The sequence below is a fragment of the Asparagus officinalis genome, chromosome 8 (genome assembly GCF_001876935.1).
Source record: "Asparagus officinalis chromosome 8, Aspof.V1, whole genome shotgun sequence".
Classification (NCBI taxonomy): domain Eukaryota; kingdom Viridiplantae; phylum Streptophyta; class Magnoliopsida; order Asparagales; family Asparagaceae; genus Asparagus; species Asparagus officinalis.
Genome location: NC_033801.1, coordinates 37,438,636 through 37,460,644, shown reverse-complemented (window position 1 = coordinate 37,460,644; position 22,009 = coordinate 37,438,636). Strand labels below are relative to the sequence as shown.

At 37.9% G+C, this 22,009-nt stretch overlaps 2 protein-coding genes across 2 annotated transcripts in view; one reads left to right on the top strand and one right to left on the bottom strand.

Annotated features, from left to right (window-relative positions):
* Positions 1-3,756, top strand: part of LOC109821146 (lysine histidine transporter-like 8) — a 20,812-nt gene extending 17,056 nt beyond the window's left edge. Inside the window, 3 exon segments of the mRNA XM_020387339.1 lie at positions 1,604-2,031; positions 2,543-2,674; positions 2,952-3,756. Coding sequence (XP_020242928.1) covers positions 1,604-2,031; positions 2,543-2,674; positions 2,952-3,437 — 1,046 coding nt within the window. The 3' untranslated portion in view covers positions 3,438-3,756.
* LOC109821145 lies at positions 4,126-22,009 on the bottom strand (the record flags this gene model as incomplete). Its single annotated transcript, XM_020387338.1, has 9 exons — positions 4,126-4,520; positions 16,766-16,982; positions 17,064-17,154; positions 19,187-19,443; positions 19,539-19,736; positions 19,812-19,902; positions 21,395-21,492; positions 21,600-21,806; positions 21,914-22,009. Coding segments are annotated over 9 exons (1,464 nt in total), but the record flags the coding sequence as incomplete, so codon positions are not given.

Here is a 22,009-nt window from a genome sequence, read left to right as displayed (position 1 = left end):
ATGGCACTTAGGCCTTAATTGGTACACGGGAATGAGTGGGGATAGGATAACAATTCTCACTTCTCACTCCTTCCTACTAAACACAACCTCTTTTTTGAGTTAGAATGCTCGTTCTCAATTTCCCTTAATGGAGCATTCCCAATAAGATGGTAAGGAATGGGCATTCCCAGTTATGTAGGAATAAAAAAATAAAAAATATGTCCATTCTCACTTCATTCTTTAAGTTGTACTCAAACATGAGAATGCAAATGAACATTCTATTCTCACATTAATTTCATTCAATTCCTTGCTTCATTCTATTCTCACTTCACTCTATTCCTGCCTACCAAATGAGGCATTCAGGCAACGTTTAGCAAAACCCATTTAAATAAATGAAAGATTTAAGGACCAGTATCTAAAAAATAAAATATTGTGCCTATGACTATCGCCATAAACTCAAAGGTCCACATTGATTTTAGCTAGGTCAGATAAGGTTTTCACTGCGAAGTTAGGGTCTTGTTGGTTAGTTTCAAATTGCTTATATCTTCAAAATAGGATTAAGGAAATCTCGAAAAGCTACGGGAAAGGATATTGTTGATAATAAATGAGATAGATAAACATCAAATAAAACTAGGGAAATAAATTCTTTCATGAATAACAGTCCTAAACAAGTTCTTGAAATCTCATAAACTAGTTAACGACAACAGAGAGTAAAGCACTATAGATGCTAGAAATTTACAGGATGACGATTTTTCTGCAAATGAAATGTTTAAAGTGGGAATAGGAAGTTGTTGGCATCAGGGTGAAGTTGTGGTTTCAATGTCTTGAGAAATTTTTTGTTCCTTCATGGCGGTACTCTAGCAACACTACAGAGATATGATCTGCTTTAGGTGGCATCCCAGAAGAGCATAATCTGTCTAGGATTTTATCTGATCTGTCCTAGGACAGCTAGTAAATAGATATTGTACATCTTGAGTTGAACAGAAGCAAAGGAACGGATGAATGATTAACAAATTTGGACAAAATGGGTCAGCAGTTGTCTTCATGAATAACACAATCAATTATGCTTTTGCATCTAAAGATTATTAATGTGAATACCATATTTTCTAGTACATGAGATATACATGTGGTGATAAAGTCAACAAATTTTTTTTTCCTTTCTTCCTGCAATATGCTTGTGCATGTACTGGGGGGAGTGAGATCACTGGTGACTGGCTTATTCTTTATTTGATTCAAAAGAATAAAAAAAGATGTGTTGAGGGGATTGGATTAAACATAGAATGCTTGTAAGTGATTGTTCAACAAAAATGGGGCAAGTAAACTTCAACTAACAATTGAGCAAATCTTTACGATTCTATATTGTACCTAATAATGATTTTATTATTCACACATTATAACAAAACCAAGTATAGCAATAGTTAGCACTCACTCTTTATACTTTGCTATAAGTGGCAGTGCCTTGTTTATACACACAAAGTAATTAAATATTTATACATCACTGTCAGAACAATGACACCAGCAACAACAACAAAGCCTGTATCTTTGTGGATGACTGTATAAATCTTTTATTCTACTTTCACCACCACCTTTATTAGATTTACAATGTCTTTTTCCCTTTTTTCAGGCGAAAGATTAGGTGTTTGGCTAGCTCTTTTCCCGACTGTTTATCTATCAGCTGGGACTGCAACAGCACTGATACTAATCGGAGGGGAAACCATGAAGCTCTTCTTTGAGATAGTCTGTGGACCTATCTGCTCATCAAACCCTTTGACTACTGTTGAGTGGTATCTAGTATTTACCTCTTTGTGCATTGTTCTCTCTCAACTACCAAACCTGAATTCTATTGCCGGGCTCTCTCTAGTGGGAGCCATAACTGCAATAACTTATGCAACTATGATATGGGTACTATCTGTTAGCCAAACAAGGCCTCCTTCTATATCATACCAGCCTCTGAAATCACCCACGTCCAGTGCATCGGTTTTCTCAATACTTAATGCATTTGGCATAATTGCATTTGCATTCAGAGGGCACAATCTAGTATTGGAGATTCAGGTATATACATTCTTGTCACCTAAATTGTCTAATTGCGTAGTTGTCTCTTAAATGGGAAAAACACCCTATAGAGGGCCCTCTATAGAATATATAGTATAGCCGTATAGGGAAGGAGAGGATGACGTTAGACGTATCAGAGCAATCACATGTCTATCAATGCAGTCACTGTCAGGACAGTCACAATTGCACTGATTGAGGATAGTTACTGCATTAATAAACATTAGTGATATGTGCATCAAGTCTCATGATATGTCAGATGTCATCCTCTCCTTCCCTATACTATATTTTATAGAACTCTCCATTGGTTTTCTTTCCACCTTTAAATAGTCTAATTGCTTATAAAGTTTTTTATTTCTTTTTTTTTTTGGGTCATATTTATGTGTGATTGTGTTTGCAAGGACATATATTACTATCTTTACCAAACTTTTAGTTTTGAGCATTTGAGCTTTTATATTATGTCAAATTTTTCACGTGCTAATGAAGTGGTCTTCAAAATTGATACTACATATAGGCAACAATGCCATCAACATTTAAGCATCCTGCTCATATACCAATGTGGAGAGGAGTCAAGGTGGCGTATATTCTGATTGCAATGTGCTTATTCCCAATCGCAATAGGTGGTTTCTGGGCCTATGGAAACCTTGTAAGTTTACTGCACGTAACCAGTAATTTCTATTTTTTTAGGATATTGTTTATAAGCTGAAACATCGTTAGCAAAATGAGCTACCAAGAAATAAAAGTGGTGAGGTCGACTTGCTCCGCTATGAAAAACACGTTCCTACCACTGACCTGTTCCTACCACTGACCTATCCCTCGGCAGCTCATTTAGTAAAATGAGATGCCACCTCATACCCATTATTTTATTTTCTTTTAAGGTTGTGACCGCCCAGTCTTATTGACATTTTCAATTTTTCTTGCAGATGCCAGCAGGAGGAATGCTGAATGCCCTCTACATATTCCACAGCCAAGACATATCGAGGGGTCTCCTCGCAACAACTTCCCTCTTAGTTGTATTCAACTGCCTCAGCAGTTTTCAAATATACTCCATGCCAGTATTTGACAGTTTTGAAGCCGGGTACACAAGCCGAACCAATCGCCCATGTTCGATCTGGGTTCGCTCTGGTTTCCGTGTATTCTATGGATTCATCTCATTCTTCATTGGAGTTGCATTGCCATTTCTCTCAAGTCTTGCTGGTCTTCTGGGTGGTCTCACTCTCCCCGTGACATTTGCATATCCTTGCTTTATGTGGGTTCTTATAAAGAAGCCTCAAAGGTTTAGCTTCAGCTGGTATTTGAACTGGGGCCTTGGGATTTTGGGGATTGTTTTCAGCTTAGCTTTCTCTGCTGGTGGCATTTGGAGCATGGTGAATAGTGGGCTCAAGCTGAAATTCTTTAAACCTAACTAATTAAGTCCTTTTTAGCGGAAAATTGGCACGGTTTAATTTGTAGTGCGATTATGAAACTGTGTTGTTGGACTCTATATATATATAGAGAGAGAGAGAGGGAGAGAGAGCCAATTCTAATTAGTATTTTCGTTTTTGTTTGGCATTGTCTTTTGAGTCTGAAGTGTATATGGTTGTATTGGAAGACAGGAGCCTGTAGCTTTTCATGTCTGCATACTTATATGACAAGAATCAATGGGCCGCACTTAGATGGGCTGATGATGATGTCAATGATGTTGTGAGTAACGAGATATTGTGATAGGAAGTCAGATTCTCGCCACCTTGAGCATACTAAAACCTGATTGGGTTGAATGATTTTATTAATCATTGAATAACATGATGAATCTAACCGCAACAGACACGATATGTGTATGTTTCTCTTCTCCAAGCATTTTGCAGGTATGTTGAGCATTTTGGAATTGGGTAGGTCAGATTGATATTTTGCATTCGATCAGCAAATATGTGTTGCACTGGAGGTCACAACTCCATAAATAGTCATTCTCATGTTATTAGAGAATGTATAGGCAATATCTTTTCATCCTCTGTACATGGACTTAGTACCAAACCCCATCTTTCTAAAGTGTCGCAAACTAGATTGTCATAAATCAAGCCTTGGGGTTGCAGATGAGTTAAATACGGACAATTATGGATCTCTACGAACAGCTACCCGTATCATAGTCTCGAATACCTGGCAATCCATACCATATCAATATTCCAACTAGTCCACAATGCATAATTCACAACTCTAAAGAATCATTTGAATTCTAGGACGTAGGAAGAAAAGAAAATGAATATGTACATTTTATGGAGGGTACACGATTAAAGTTTTCTTCATATTTCATACAGTTGGCATAGAGGTGGAAATAACTACATATGCCAGATACTGGAGCGCTTCCTGGATCTTTCCAAGGGCAGTGGATTGGTCAGCACGGAGATTATTGGAGATCATAGTTGCTTTTCCCTTGATATTATTCTCCTGATGACCATCAGCAGAATCTGAGGCAGTTTGTATCGCCGCTTCATAAGCTTCAATTATTTCTGAGATACCTAGATTTCGCGTTAAAAAAATGTATAAGACAGCTTGAAATGAAGAGAGAATATGAAAGTGCCACATCCCAGCTTTACTAAGAAGAATGCTTGCGCTAGTTTCAAATTCCCATACCGTCCTTATAAGAATCTCTCTCTATCTCTCTCTCTCTCTCTCTCTCTCTCTCTCTCACAGGTGTGTGAAATCAGGCCAAGTACTTATGTGAGTTTTGTGATAAATTGAGGATACGGTCATGGTTTATGTCTAGTGGTGTATTTGGATGAAGAAACAGCACGGAGGCCAGTAAAATAATCAACTTAATTATATTCTGACTTTATCTAGATAACGCAAGAATGATGGTTGCATACATTTCGTAATAATTCATTTGCTCATATGATTATCCATGAGGTATACACATGAGCAGGTGGTTACCATGAAATTTCATTCGGATGAATGTACATTTATACAAGGCGTTCTTTTACAAGTTTAATATTTTGTCTTGTGTGCATCTAATATTCATATGCCATTATGAATACAAATTAAATATGTACATTAATTACATCTTGATCTATCTAGTTTATGCAACAATGATGATTGCAGACATTTCACAATAATTCATTTTCTTTTATCGATTATACAGGTCATACACATGAGCAGGTGGTTCCAAGGAGACTTCATTAAGACACAGATGAATATACTGATACATAAAACAGGTGTTTCTTTTACATATTAAAATATTTGGCTTGTGTTATGTATCTTAACATCATATGCCGGTATGAACAGAAATTAAATATGCAGTGTTACGCTTCATGGTGAACTCCCTATATCATGAGGTTGCTGATTTGGTTACACAGTGTCATTGTAAACCTAACCTCAAGTATAAATATGGTTCTCATTCTTGTGCGTAATGTATAGTGTTTGACCTATGTCAATTGGGAATATGAGGTGTTAAACGCATGCAAGCAAAAATAGATTTTCTATACATCAGAAATTTAAGTTAAAACTTGAACCATTCATATACATCGCATGTCTCTTTATTCATGTAATTGAATATTAAGTAACTTTCAAGTGAGAATTATCACGTATAACTTCTGATATATATTATTTGTTTTTAGTATGCAAGTTTTTGTCATGAAGCCATATACTTGTTCAGCTTTGCAGTTCATTGTGATTTTAACAATTTTGGATCAGGTGGCTGAGATTGCTTTGCTAATAACAAGGAGTTTAAAGCAAGTTATAGGAGTCCTAACATCAGTGATTCTACTATTATAAATAACTATTTCTGGCTAATGAGGATGTTCAGATCTATTTGAGCATCTGCCTAATCCTTCAAGTATAGATGTCCCACTCCACCACACAACAGCAAATTATCACAGAAAAATCTCCTGGGAACGCCCCTATTGCAGATTGTGGGAATCAAACTAAAGAAGATTCACTTAGGATGTGATCTCTTGGTCATCACAGCATAATTCCTTTCAAATAAGTTTGCCATCTAAAATGTTAAAGGAAAAGCTTGAGGCAGAGAATTTCAATGATACACTTTGCATTAGGTATTGCTGACAAATTTTACAAACCTGAATTAAAACTTAATGTCTTTTAGCAGCATAAATTATTGACAATTTTAGAATTCAAGATTACAACCTGATCTCTATGTGGTTGGAATTCTGGTCTTCACAGATCTATTCTAGAAATAAAATGAATCATACCATCACAAAACAACAGCAAACATATCACCTCTTTATAGTTTTATATTTCATTTACACAAGATATGTCATTACAATAAACCAAAACTTATTCTCTAAGATTCCAACCAGATCTTCAAAAGATTTGATCAAGCATATAAAAAAACTAATCCTACATATAATATTGCCTTTTCTAACATAAGGCTGCTACAGATTATTATAATAACTAAAAATATAACTAACCAAAGTTTATATTATGTCCAAAAAATATACGATGTAAATCCTATATAAACTAAAAAGTTTATATTATGTCCGAATAACATATTTGATGTGACCCCTATATCTTGCCTCTATACTCTATAGATAGGCATAAGATACCAATTTCCCAGTAAAATAAAGTTCTTAGAACTTATAGGTCAATTTGTATCGGCATAGTACAATACAAAATCAAGAAAGACATCCACTTTAAAGCAGGACCTGGATACATGACAGGTACTTGCACAGACAATTTGGATGAACAGATTTCTAAGAATTCTTGGACCCTTTTCTTAGGAACAATTTTTCACTTCAGCCCCATTTTATTTTATTTTTATTGAAATCGACCCTTTTTTTTATTTATCAAAACCGACCCGATTTCTTGATTAGCAGCTTAATCACCTTCCTAAACAGTGGGGTTGCAACCCCGACTATTTAGGAGGGTGTTAAACCCTACTTAGAAGCCTTAAACCCTAAAAATTAATATCCTAAATAGTCGGGGTTGACAACCCCGACTGTTTAGGAAGGTGATTAAGAAGCTAATCAAGAAATCGGGTCGGTTTTGGTAAATAAAAAAAGGGGTCGATTTCAATAAAAAAATTGAAATGAGGCTGAAGTGAAAAATTGTTCTTTTCTTAGTCTAATGGATCAGAAATGATGCCATGAAGTAGCAGCTCCGATCAGTCAAATCTCTAGCCCACCAACGTACAAGTTTATTCGATTTATGCCAAATCCCATGTTCTTCCTTAGTTCTTATACCCTTTACTCCCATCTCTTCTCTATTTGCATCTCCTACTGTCTTCTCACCCCTTCTGACATCTAGAAGCATGGAAGAAAGCTACAACCTCCAAGCCACATTGGTATAAAAATAATTGAGACAAAGAAGACCAGTATCATAAAAGTTCTAAATAGGATTCATCTTGTTTAATATAGGTTTCATTTTAAAAATGATGAATGGTCAAGTTTTAAATATTGGATATCGGGGAAATATCAAACAACCAAAATCCATATAGAATTACGGATATCGGGGATATATAGTAAATATTGGAGTGACATATTGAATGACGTGCATATATAATATATTGTCCCAAAATGTTATTTAAACATACCTAATGAAATTTAAGCATACAAAATTGTAAATAATATATATTTAGGATCAATAACCAATCTTTTAAAACTATTAAAAGTCCAAATCAGCATTGCAATAGTTCAATCAATTTTTTTGAAGCTCAAATGTCACTTGTTATATCAAAAAAATCATGATATATCACCCTAAAATTGCCAAAAGCAATATATTGTTCTACGACAAACCAAATAAAAGGGCATATCAGCCAACATATTAGTTGATATATCGGCAATGTCAAGAGTATATCACCCATAATTCCCAAAAAACGATAAAGAATATTGAGACCATCATTGTGTAAAAAACCTTATAAAAGGACATATCAGCCCGATACATCAGCCATGTCGTGGATATTTAAAACAATGTGAATGGTGATTAAGTGAAATGCATTAAGCAATTAGGATTGAGATATTTATGAGATAGGATTGATTTCCATGCATTAGTTTCAAGGTTGCTGATAGCGGATCGCGGCGCGTCGCGGCGAGGTACCGCTAAGGCTATATCGGGCTATTGCGGCGAAATCGCGACAAATAGCGCACAGTCAAATAGCGGTCAAATTTAAATATATTTAAATATCCTAAATAATAAGAAAATTCATAAAAAAATCTAAAATTTTAATTAGTTGTAAATTTCTTGTATTATCAATAAATAACAATTAATAAGCTTGTTGTATGAATGAAACTATGAAGAAATTCAAGAAATATAGCATCATAATATGTGTGATAGCGGGTTTAGCGGGTTTAGCCGCTTTTAACAATAAAAATCCGCTTTTAACCGCGAAAATCCGCTTTTAACCGCGAAAACCCGCTTTTAACCGCGAAAACCCGCTAAAATCCGCTTTTACGCGCTATTCGAATGAATAGCCGCGAAAACCCGCTTTTAACCGCGAAAACCCGCTAAAATCCGCTTTTACGCGCTATTCGAATGAATAGCGGATTTTCCCGCTTAAGCCAGCCACGAAACCCCTACGCGTAGCGCTGAAGGGCCGCGACCGCTATTCGCGTCGCTATAGCCCCGCTATTGGTCGCTATTTACAACACTGATTAGTTTTAATATCAATTGCCAAAAATGTCTATGAATCCTAACATACTGATGTGATACATTATTGCACTTAACAAAAATACACATAAAACAAAGAATTATTAATTTCCGTGTCAGTGGAGAATCCTAGTGGATTTTTAAAATTTTCCTTACCTGGGTATGTGCAGCATGTTATATCAAAATGTCCCCAATATACAACCTAGCCTAACAAGCAATTAACCGTTATCGTGCACATTTCTCTGGCACATAAGCAGTGGTGAAGCCACATTAGGGCCAAGAGGGCCTTGGCCCCTTGGAATAACAGAAAAAGTATATAGTGTTAATTTGCTAAATCGTAATTTCATAGCTAGTAAAATGCATAAGATATATACGTCAACTTTCTCAAACTTAATCCTTTGGGCTCCTCTCTCCATCAAGTTGAATTGTTCAATATATCTATAGGATTTTATTCCCAATAGTTGAATTGGAACAACTGTTTTGATAGTTACAATATGGACTATGTAGCTGCTTTCTTGTGTGGCGTATCTTGAACCATGTCCTTCCTTTTCTTTTTTTGGTAAGGAAATTTTGATTCGATCAATCAAGTTATATCCTAAGTATTTTTCTGAAATAAATTACATGGAGCTTAGTAATCAACTTGATAACTACATACCTTACATAGTTACTCATAATTTTTCAGAAACTAATGGCTAAGAAGTTGGTTGAATGGAAGATTGATATTTTATATCCTTTGTTGTCTTATACTGAAAAAGATATGTTTTGTAATATTGATGGTGAAAATGTCATGAAATGGCTCCATGAAGTGAAGGCAAGAAAAATGTTTTCATACTGTTAAGAGTACTTTGGGTTTAGTCTCTCTTTGGTTTAGTCTCACATCGGTTAGGGATTTACCTGTACCATCATTTCGTTAATATAAATAGATGGGGAGAGGCTACTAAGTAGCAATCTTCTTTTTCATTAATTCCACTCTGTACATTCTAGCATGGTATCAGAGCCTAAACCCTAACCCTAGCCATCATTCAAAAAAAACTGTAGCCGACCCTCTCTCACTGAAACCCTAAACTCAAAAACCCTCACCCATCTCAGAAACCCTAGCCGCCTCTCTCTCGTGCTCTTCGCCGAAAATACCCCACCACCAGATCTCGCCGCTCGCCATCCACCTGACGACGACGCCGTCGCTTCCACCTGTCGAAGCGCGACGCCGGACGCTCAAGCCTCCATCTTCCGATGACGAATCCGCCATCTCCAGGCTCCGCATTTGTGGATGCGTCTCCACCTCTCCACCTGCTGAAGTCGCTGCCTCCACCTGCCGACGACGACGACACGCCTCACCTGCGACGCCTACACGCGATTGTCTGCCACTGCCGAAGTCGCCGCCTCTAACTGTAATTTTTTTTAGATATGAAAATATAAATATCTTATAAAAAAATTACTCACTTTGATTCCCTCAACATGTCAGTCCTCGAGCTGATGAGAGGTCCCTCATCGAGTCAGTCCTAGAACTGATGCGAGGAATAGTGTTTATCTCACTTTGACGAGATATATCACTTTCTGTTCTTGTTTCCTTCGTGACACAAGAATATAGAGATTGGCTTGGGTTTTGTGAAAAACAAAATCCAGTTCTCTCTTGGGTTGATATCGCTTCCACAACTCCTTTTCTGAATTGGAGAACTAATCGGATCTATATGTCTCAAGGTTGCCTAGGTACGAGTACGGGACACGGCAAATTTGTAAAAAGTAGGGTACGGGAACACGACTATATATATAAAATAATTCACTTTAGATCGATATTCCAAAAGTTAAAACTATATTTCTTGCATAGGAAATAGAATAGAAAACTATTTTTACTTTAATTACAATTTTAGAACTAATATTATTACCTAGATAATCAAATACAAGCATTAAAAGCCCAGACCTAACTAAGTGGGCTGCTTAAAGGACCGGCCCAACCATTTCAAAACAAAAAAAAAGTAAAACAAAAACAAACGGGTCAAGAAAAACCCAAACCCAACTTATGATAACCCTAATTCTCGTCAAATATTCCCCGACACCGCCACAAAAAAGTTTGCTGCTGAAACCCTGTTCCTCATCAAAGCTACCTCGTCCCCAACGCCTCTCGGATCTTCCCCGACGCCGTCGACACTTCTCCGACCCTCGTCGACGCCTCTCGGATCTTCCCCGACGCCGTCGAAGCTTCACCGACCCTCATTGATGCCTGTCAGATCTTCCCCGACCCTCGTAGACACCTCTCGAAGCTTCTCCGACACCATCGAAGCTTCCCCAACCCTCGTCGACGCCTCTCGAAGCTTCCCTCCGTCGTCGAGGCGCATATTTCCTTCGTGAAATTTCAGCTTTGTATTTTTTCCCCCTCACTCATGTAATTGCCATGTCTCTGCCATTTGGGTGCGGATCCGTACCCAAAACGTACCCGACACGGGTATGGGACCAAGAAAGCCGTGTCGGGGTAACATAGATATGTCTGCTTGATTTGTTGATTTAAGCATCTGCTTGTTTTAACATCTGTCTCAAGGAGGGTTTCGATTGTATTCGTCTGTTTCATGATGACCAGTTCGGCTGAGAACAAAATTGCAGACCCGCTGGTCCAGACAAAAGTTTCAGAGATCTTTGCTGGAAAGATTACAGATCGGAAGTTAGATGGTAACAACTACCTGCAATGGAAGAGAATTGTTGAAATCTACGTGACTAGTCGAGGCAAGACCAGTCATTTGTTGTCCGATCCTCCTACTCCACCGACAGATGTTTGGACATTGGAGGATAATATTCTCCTTCATCAGATCCTTACTACCATGGAACCAAAAGTACAGGACCTTGTTTTGCATTGCAATACTGTCAATGAACTATGGACTTTTCTTCAATCTCTCTATAGCAGAAGCAGCAACATCACTAGAGCTTATACGGTGATTCAGACACCTATTCCGTAAGAAACAGGATGGCACATCCTTTGATGACTATTATGAAGAGTTCAACCGTCTCGCTGAGGAACTTCGACAAATTTTTCCAATCACTTCTGACGTCTAACAAATGCAGAATCAATGGAACCGCTTGATGGTACTCACATATTTGGGTGGTCTTGATTCAGTTTATTCCTCGGTCAGGCCCCAGATTATGGGTAGCTCTGCTGTAAGCTCACTTTCAGAAACCTATCATTTTCTTAAAAGTTCTATTCCAGCAACACCTTCAGCTCCATTACCCACCTTAGACCGATCAGCTCTAGCCACTCAGGGCATGTCTCTATCTGGTCGTGGTGGACACTTTGCTAGCCGTGATAGAGGCCGTGGGTATTCAGAGATCACAGGTGGCCACGGTGGCAACCGAGGTCACAAAGGACGACGAGGAGGTTTCCTCCAAGGAAATCCACTCGGGGATACTTCTATAACTTGTAATTACTGTCATCAACTTGGTCTCCATCTGGTCGTGGTGGACACTTTGCTGACCGTGATAGAGGCTGTGGGTATTTAGAGATCACAGGTGGCCACGGTGGCAACCGAGGTCACAAAGGACGACGAGGAGGTTTCCTCCAAGGAAATCCACCCAGGGATACTTCTATAACTTGTAATTACTGTCATCAACCTGGTCACACTAAATACAATTGCTCGGAACTTGAAAAGAAAAAGACAAAAAGTGGTGTCTATATGACTTCTTAGGACACATCTACTAAAACCGAACAACCATCTACATCTGTTCTTCACGATGAACAACTTCAACATCAATTTGAGCAGTTCCAGCTATTTCAGCAATACCAGAACTCACAGGCACAATCTTCCTCTTTCTCAGCTACTCTTGCGCGTGCAGGTATATCTTCTCTCACATCGTCTTCGTCTAAACCTTGGATTATTGATTCAGGAGCTACTGATCATATGACTGGAAACTGTCATATTTTGTCGTCTTTCTCTAATGCTTCTAACCATGTCATTCTAGCTGATGGATCACGCACAGCAGTTAAGGGCATTAGCAAGGCCATTCCTACTTCTAACCTTCCTTTGTCATCTGTTTTCTATCTGTCTAGTTTTCCTTACAATCTTTTATCCGTTAGTCAAAATACAAAATGTTTAAACTGTACTGTGACATTCTTTCCTACTCATTGTTTATTTCAGGATCTTGTAACGAGGAAGACGATTGGCAGAACGTGAGCAGAACGGTTTGTATGAGCTGGAGTTGGCTTCTGATCATGTGGCTTATACCAGTACTTTATCTGCACTTGATTACCACTGTCGGTTTGGTCATCCATCTCTACCTGATCTCAAAATAATTATGCCCTCTTTAAATAGTATTTCCACCTTTGATTGTGAGTCGTGTCAGTTGGGAAAACACCATCGTGTGTCGTTTCCTAATCGAGTCAATAACCGAGCTACTAAGTATTCGATTTGGTTCATTCTGATGTTTGGGGTCCATGTTCAATAAATTCAAAAATGGGATTTAAATATTTTGTTAGCTTTGTGGATGAATTTTCACGTGTTACATGGATTTATCTTTTGAAATCTCGTTCTGAAGTGTTTTCTATTTTTAGAATATTTTATTCAGAAATCACGACTCAGTTCAACACTCAAATTAAAACCTTATGCTCAAATAACGCAAAAGAATATTTGGAAACCTCATTTGCCAATTTTCTTGCCGATCATGGTATTTTACATCAATCATCTTACGTTTACACTCCTCAACAAAATGGGGTGGCTGAACACAAGAATAGGCATCTTCTTGATACTGCTTGATCCTTATTATTTCATAGTCATGTTCCAAAAAAAATTTAGGGGGATGCTGTTTTAACTACCTGCTATCTAATTAATCGAATGTCATCCTCTGTTTTACACAATAAGATTCCCTACAGTATCTTATATTCCACTTCTGACATATTCCCTTTACCCACAAAGATTTTTGGTTCACTATGCTTTGTTCATAACCACAGTCCTACGAAAACTAAACTTGATCCTCGCTCTATCAAAGGCATTTTTCTTGGCTATTCTCGAACTCAAAAAGGTTACAAATGTTTCTGTCCTTCTCTCAACCGCTATCTAATCTCTGCCGATGTTACATTCTTTGAACACCTACCTGGTCATTCCTCATCTCTCCCTTCATCTATTGCCGACTACGATTACCTACTCCTACAAGATACCTCATACCCAATGGTACTGTGCCGCTATTGAACAATATTGGTAAGAACCTACTAAGATTTCAGGAACCATTACAGGTCTATACATGTCGCTCCACTCATACTCATGTGCCATCGCTAACCTTGGAAACAAGTCATGTACTTAGCTCTACTCATCCTGCTCCTACTCCTGATTCAGATATGAATCTCCCTATTGCCCTTCGTAAGGGTAAACGGTCTTGTACTAATCATCCAGTCTCCAATTTTGTTTTTTACTCTAATCTCTCTTCTTCCTTTCGAACATTTATTTCTTCTCTGGACTCATATTCGGTTCTCAGAAATGTGTCAGAAGCTCTATCTGTTCCAGATTGGACTCAGGCAATGCAGGAGGAAATGACTGTCCTTACTGAAAATAAGACATGGGAATTGGTTACTCTACCATCCGACAAAATAGCAGTTAGCTGCAAATGGATGAATACTATTAAGCTTAATCCGGATGGCTCTCTTGCTAGATTAAAAGCTCGGTTGGTGACCAAGGGTTTCTCCCAGGTTTATGGCTTAGACTATGTGGATACCTTCTCGCCCGTTGCAAAAATAACTTTTGTTCGCATTTTCATTTCTTTAGCTGCAAACTATCACTGGCCTATTCATCAGCTATTCTTCATGGAATTTTGGAAGAAGAAGTCTATAGGAGCAACCGCCAGGTTTTGTTACTCAGGGGGAGTCTACGAAAGTCTGCAGACTAAAGAAATCACTATATGGTCTGAAGCAATCTCCCCGTGCCTAGTTCGGTCGTTTTGCCTCTGTCCTTCGAGAGTTTGGCCTTAATCGTGCAGAAAAAGATTATTCCGTCTTCTGGCGAATGCATGATGGAAAAAGGATATTACTAGTTATGTACGTGGATGATATTGTGATCACAGGAGATGATGCACAAGGTATTGATAGCCTAAAGAAATATCTGCAGACGCATTTTCAAACTAAGGACCTAGGTTCTCTTAAGTACTTTCTAGGCATAGAAGTGGCCAGATCAAAGAAAGGTATTTTTCTGTCACAAAGAAAATACGTACTTAATTTGCTATCAGAAGCTGGAATGTTAGGATGTAAGAGTATTGACTCTCCAATGGATGTGAACACAAAACTGCTACCAGATCAGGGGGAGCTCCTTGAAGATGTGGGGAGGTACAGGAGATTAGTTGGAAAATTAAACTACTTGAAGGTAACCAGACCTGACATCACATTTTCAGTCAGTGTAGTAAGCCAATTTCTATCAACACCAAGAACTACTCACTTTGATGTCGTAATGCGGATTTTGAGATATTTAAAGAAAGCTCCAGGAAGCAACACCAAGAACTACTCACTTTGATGTCGTAATGCGGATTTTGAGATATTTAAAGAAAGCTCCAGGAAGAGGACTTCTCTACACAGATCAGAGACACATAAGGGTGACAGGTTTTTCTGATGCAGATTGGGCAGGGTGTCCTTCCGATAGAAGATCGACCACATGTTATTGTGTATTTCTTGGAGGAAACCTTACATTATGGAAGAGTAAGAAACAAAGTATAGTGTCTCGTTCGAGTGCAGAATCGGAGTATAGGGCCATGGCTAATGTAACGTTATAGATGATATGGATCAGAGATTTACTGACTGAAATTAAACTCCCTCCTGAGTGTCATATGAGCTTATATAGAGATAATAAGGCGGCAATCCATATTGTTAAGAATCTCGTATTTCATGAGAGAACCAAACACATTGAAGTTGATTGTCATATAATTCATGAAAAACTCATGGAGAAGGTCATTGAAGCAAAACATGTGTCAACAGGACACAAGCTAGCTGATATTTTCACCAAACCACTAGGTAGAACACGGGTGGATTTTATTTGTGACAAACTGGGTATGTATGATGTATACACTCCAGTTTGAGGGGGAGTGTTAAGAGTACTTTGGGTTTAGTCTCTATTTGGTTTAGTCCCACATAGGTTAGGGATTTACCTGTACCATCATTTCGTTAATATAAATAGATGGGGAGAGGCTACTAAGTAGCAATCTTCTTTTTCTCTAATTCCACTCTGTACATTCTATCACATACAAACTGCATTCTAATTTGAAATAAGATTTTGTAAGTCTAAATGATGTTTAGATGCTAATCATTCGTGCAAAAAAAATTATACGTTATTGTGTTTAACTATTTTTGAACCCCCTTTCTAAAATTTATGACTTCACCACTGCCTGGGTAGCACAGACACGGACGCGAATACAGACACGGATACAGACACGGGACACGGCAAATTAAATGTAGGATACAGGGATACGGTATGTAATACACACAAATTTGTAAAATGTAGGATATGGGGACATGGTATATAATATACACACACATGATCAAATATTGAATAAAAATACCAATAACAGTTGTATATTTTTTTCAATTATATATAACAAGTAAGAACCAAGTTAAATCAAACGAAGAATAAGACTTAACAATAAAATGTTCACTTTTGACCACATGGGATCATACAAATACAATAGGTGTTTTTCACATATTTAATAATGGGTTCAATTTTCGACTTAAAAAATTAATTGGTTTTGAACCTAATATTACCAGAGAAACTAGTTTAGGGTATAAATAATGGAAAATCTGTTTTTCTTTGAACCACATATGTCCATGGTCTGTCCGTGGAGAGTCAGTTTCCGACAGGTGTCGGACATAGACGCGACAACCAAAACGCCATGTCTGTGTTATCTAGGCCACATCACATAGGTGTCTCATGACAGGAATTTGATAGTAACTTATAAAGTGTTAACAGAAAGTTGACATTCATCAGAATAATTGGCCACACAAAACTCCTATTATGGGATAGGTCTTCGATGATAGTGGTGGTGGTGGTGGTGATGGTGATGACAATCCAGGCAATTTGAACAATCGAAAAATTATGAAGTGTCGTTACAAGTTAGACGCAAATTGTCAAACCAGATATTCGTGTCCTCTAATGAAGTTTATCAATATTAGAAAAGCATTTAAATGGGCGAACTAAAAGAAAAAAGTACAGTGATGCACCTGTGACAAAACTCTTAGCAACTAATTCCACATCTGCAGACATGTATTGGGCCTTAGATCTGATGATTTTAGCTTTGGAAACAGAATCCTCAGGCCAGTCAACCTTAAGAATATCATCTCCCGTTTCTTCACTCCTTAATTTATTTGCATTTGAGATGATCGATTTTCCAAGCATCAAAAGATGGGACAAAGCAAAGCTACAAAGCTCCGAGAGTCTCTACACAAGAAATAAATTGGTCATACATAAAATGATAAGAAAAAAAATAAAACAACCTAGCTCATCCCAGTAGAGGCATACATGAACCCCCTCTGCATGAACCATATCGAGTCTGCCAGTGGTTCGTTGGATTATCTCATTAATAGCAAACCCCCCAAGCACAGCAGCAAACCTGCAAAACTTGTTTTTTTCCCCCAATCAAATGAGATTGATGATGTTCAATATATACAGATAACAAATAAATTTTATCGCCTATTAGCTTTGTTGAGCCTTCATTTTAGAGTGATTTACAAAAGAATGGTAATGTCAGACACAATTCAACTTCAAGAATCATATAGAATCTAGTAGCAATCTAATTTGAAGCAGTTTATAGACAAGCTGAGTTTAGTTACCTGATAACCAGTTAAACTAAACAAGGACTAGGAAAACAATTTCATTAGACTCTACGGTTTCCCATAGATTCCTTTATTTCTCAGAGGGTTCTAAAAGGAAAGCAGGATATGATTCTTACTAAAACTGTTGATGTTTCAGTGCAGCGTAATCAGACTTCACATGCTTTCATAAAGTTCACCATGAAAGCCCAAAACAAGAAAATCACCCACTATAGAAACACTGGAAAATCTTTTCCAAGAAGACTAAAAATACAACTGCCTTATTTTATAAAAATAAATCGTTTTGATAATCAAGTTTTAGCATAAATAACAACATTATTCTCATTGAAAAAATTGTAAACTACTGTAACAGCCTGAAGAATAAAGAGATGAACGAAAATCGTTTGCATCATAAAGCACATATATGTATGCCCTCAGCATCTGTCCAAGACATTTACATTTAAATTGCAACTGAAGACGATTACATGATTACTTGAGTGAATGTTAAGGATACAGTAATCATCAGTCAGTGCATAATTAAGCCTTCTCTACAGGGAGCGTGGGTTGCTATATAGAATCTGTCTGGAGGATTAGAAATTCAAAATTGAAAATGATTAAAAAAAGATAAATACTGGTAAAACATAAATTCCACTAAAGTTGGAAATCTTCCTCTGTGACACTTCAAACCCTCTCTGTGTTGATACCCTCACTCTCATGCAGGTTTCTATCATGGTTTTAAACACATGTCGGACTTAGGGGCCGAGCACCACAGATTTAACCTTTTGAAGATGGATTGTTTTTGCAGTCCATATCAGACATATCGGGGAAAATTGTGGACATATTGGTCAATTTTTCAGCCTTGAAAAATCGGCCGATATGGTATGTTTTTTCAAAGTTTATAACTGTTCGGGTTTGGGTTTAGTACCCAAAACCCAAACACAGTTGACCCTTTTTCAGCCTTTGTTCCAGTTAAAAACCCAATAGCATTACAGATTAGGGCAAAAAGAGAAAAAAATGGTGTGCTCCTTCTTTTTCTCTCTCCCTTTCATCATCCTCTCCAAATCGCCACATCAGAGCTCCAATTTTCACAAAGAAATCACAAAAAATGGTATTTCTTCCCTCTTGTCCTCTCCTACTCTTTCCTGTCATCTCTCTCTTCTCTCTCTCTCCTCTCTCTCTCTCTCTCTCTCTCTCCTTCTATATCACATATATATATATAAGTATGACCATATATATATGATACTAATATATCTATATATATCACTATATATATATATATATATAATAACTTCATTTCTCTGACAGATTGTGCAACGGGGGTTCAAGGGCTGGAGCTTCAATCTCAGATCTTTTTGTTTAGACTACAGAATTTATTAAGTATGCTTAGATCGCATTTAGGGCATTATATTACACATATACACACCATCCGATATGGCAATCTGATACTTAATACATAATCCCTCGACCTATCCTCAATTTCTACTATCCGACATGAAGCCGTCATCCGACATTCAAAACTTTGATTTCTATTAATGTGATGAATGACACGTTTGAGATGCCCTAGTAGCGTAAATACCCAACCTAAAGTTCCCCTAATGTTGGCCCTCAATAGATGACCATTGGATATAACTGCAGTATTGAATATCATGGCCATGTGGAGAGTATCACATTAAATAGGATTGATCTCAATCATACAACTTGCATACCAAGAAAGAAATAACATTTCATTAATGCATCGATAACTTATGTTAACTTTTTATTTTTTACTGATAAAATTTAACAGGCAGACAAAAGATTATCACATTAAGAGTCACGACATGTAGAAGTTATTACCCTGCGGATATGTCAGCAGCCTTCTTAACACTACAGTCACGTAGATTTTTCATCTCAATACCACTAACAGTATCTACCGTCTCTATATCTTTTCCTTTATCTGGGTTTCCACCATTTTCCTCTATTTCAGAGCCCAAATCCAGAATTTTCTGAATTTGTTTAAGCTTCCCATCATAGAAGGATTTCTGTTCGGGTAAAAGCTTTGCTTTTCTTCTGTTAAACAAGAGGGTATGATGGCTCGACAGTGATTCCAGTTCCTGCCATAAGAAATCATTTGAAAAAGAAAAAAAATTCAATCAAAACAATTGCAAGTACTGAAAAGGCCAAGTAAGTTTCAGAATGAATGCAACACCTCAAGCTGTTCAGGACCTCCATAAATATAAAAGCATCTATCAAAGCTAATTTCCTCAGGCTGTTCTTCATCAGCTTGACGACCAAAACCCTCTTTCTTTTCAACTCCCAGACCAGTCTCAGAGATGAATAGTTCCATTGTCTCTTTGCTCACTCGCTCAAGCGCTTCAATACCCTTTGTAGTGAAAGACTTACCAGTCTAATACAAGGCAAACTTGAATTAATCAGCAATACATGAAGTTAAAGAGCGGACAGATCATCAGCGCAAATATACCTCTATGATAGATGGAGCAAGAGAAGTGGCATTTGTAGGGAGGGCACCATGCTGGATGGAATCAGCAAGGTTAGCAGCAGAATGCTCCAATCTGGAAAAAGAGAGCTACCACTTTTATAGCAAAACATGAATCATAAGCAAAACTAAAGCAGGCATGAATATTTGTGCTTTGATCAAGGGTATTAGATAAGCTGTAACACCAAACATCAAGGGATGGTCGTACAAATCCTTTTTCTCCATTCAGCTTCGTCAATGGTGCCATATCCTTTTTTAATTAATAGCCATAAAACATTTTTCATGTCCTAGTGAAGAATTTAATTAAAAAAGAAAGTCAATAAAATATTAATATCATTTATTCTCAGAGAAGCAATTGGATAACCAAACATAGGTGGCTAGTAAGAGACTATCCATATGTAACTATGGTAGTGTACGAATAAGCAAGTTACTTGTGTGTAGGAGGAATATGACTAATGACTGAATAGGTAAGATACAATCTACAGTGATAGCATCAGCAAGTGCATCTCAAGCATGACAACTTGAAGGTGATCCAGGAACATTTTTCCGTGCCTCCAGGTTTAGTAAGCTATTGTAACAAGATTCTCAAAGGTGAATCAGAAGTAGGAAATGCCTGAATATGAGAGTTTGTAGAAGGAAATTAAGAAACAATTTTAAATTTATTACCAAAACATTCTGTTCAACTTTATTAAAAAAGACAACAAGGTTTTAGTCATATCAGGGATGGAGGGTAAAACTTTCGCACGTCAGCAAGTAAACCCCAGTCAAAAGAGCCTAGTCAGCCAGAGAGCCAGAATGTTCCACTATTTGGGCGACTGAAGAGGTCTATTTTGGATCCGGGGCTTCCCAACTCCAATACGAAAATGACTAGCCACAGATATTTGCATCTCTCACTCGCAGTTTTCACTGCCAACACCTATGCGTATAGTGCACAAATAGTTGAAGTTCCTTGGGCTAGGGCATGATCAACAGCAAGAAAGAGGGTTGCAAGAGGGGCGGGTTCTGCTCAGTGTGTGGGGTAGGTCATATGTGGGCTTTATGAATCAGGTTTGGAAACCCCGGGTCCAAAGTGATGCTTTTCCACCCCAAGAGTTTGCTATCTCTCGAGTCAGGGGGAATGTTTTCCATCTCTCGTGTTAGGGAAAGTCTCCCCATTTTGTGATCGTGGTAGGAAACCCCAAGTTCATTTCAAATATGAAAAAATGTGAGAGATCAAGCTTCCTCCACAAACACTTACTACAAATAAATTTGATCATCAGGTTTTAGCAATTAAATCTGCAATTTTGATTTTTTAAACATCCCTCGTACAATCAAAGGGAGACTGTGCCAAACCACAGTAACCTTCATTTGCTATACCACAATGGTTATCTTTCCAAGACAACCAGCTAGGCCAAACTAGGACGTATAGCATTACAAAACCAAGTTGAGAACTAGACATAAGTGCTTAGCGGATAGAGACCCACATGCAAATGTAACAACAAGTAGATAAAGTTCTCAACAAGCAGATAAAAGGTAAAGATACAAACACCGACTCGACACAAAAAATGTGGTATTTCATGGCTACATACTTTTGGACCAGGGATGAGCCTCCTTTCAAAGCACTACCAAGGGCAAGCCATGCTCCCGAAGCGAAGCTCTCAACTGAATCGTCAATAACCTTAAGACCCTGTACACACGCACGCAAGCCCACGCTTCTCATATCAATCAATGTAGATAAAATCAGAACTTCAGTAAGAAAATATAAGCGCATCAAATATCAATCCTTAGACTTGCCTGGCCCAGCAGAGTATCTTGGCTTGCTTTCTCCAACCGATCAAGCGCAGAATTGCGAAGGGTATCATTATTGTTCCTCTCATCACCGTCGCTCCCTTCTTCTTCTTCTTGTTCTCGTCGTTTCGTTTGTGTTGGATCAGTAGCAGAAGCATCTTCTTCTGCTGCTTCAGTGATGCTTTTAGCTGCATTCTTCGCAACTTCAACAGCCTGATCCCAAATTAGGTTAGGGGTTTGATTTAAGGTACGATCATCATTCCAAGCCCTAGATTCTAAAAAGAGGAAACGCACTAAAGATTGATCCATGAGATACGTACGTTCTTAGAGATTTCTTCGGCGGCCTTCTGGAGATCTGAGAGAACGGTGAAGGAAGAGAAACCCCAGCCTCCCCAACCTCCTCCGCCGCCGGCGGC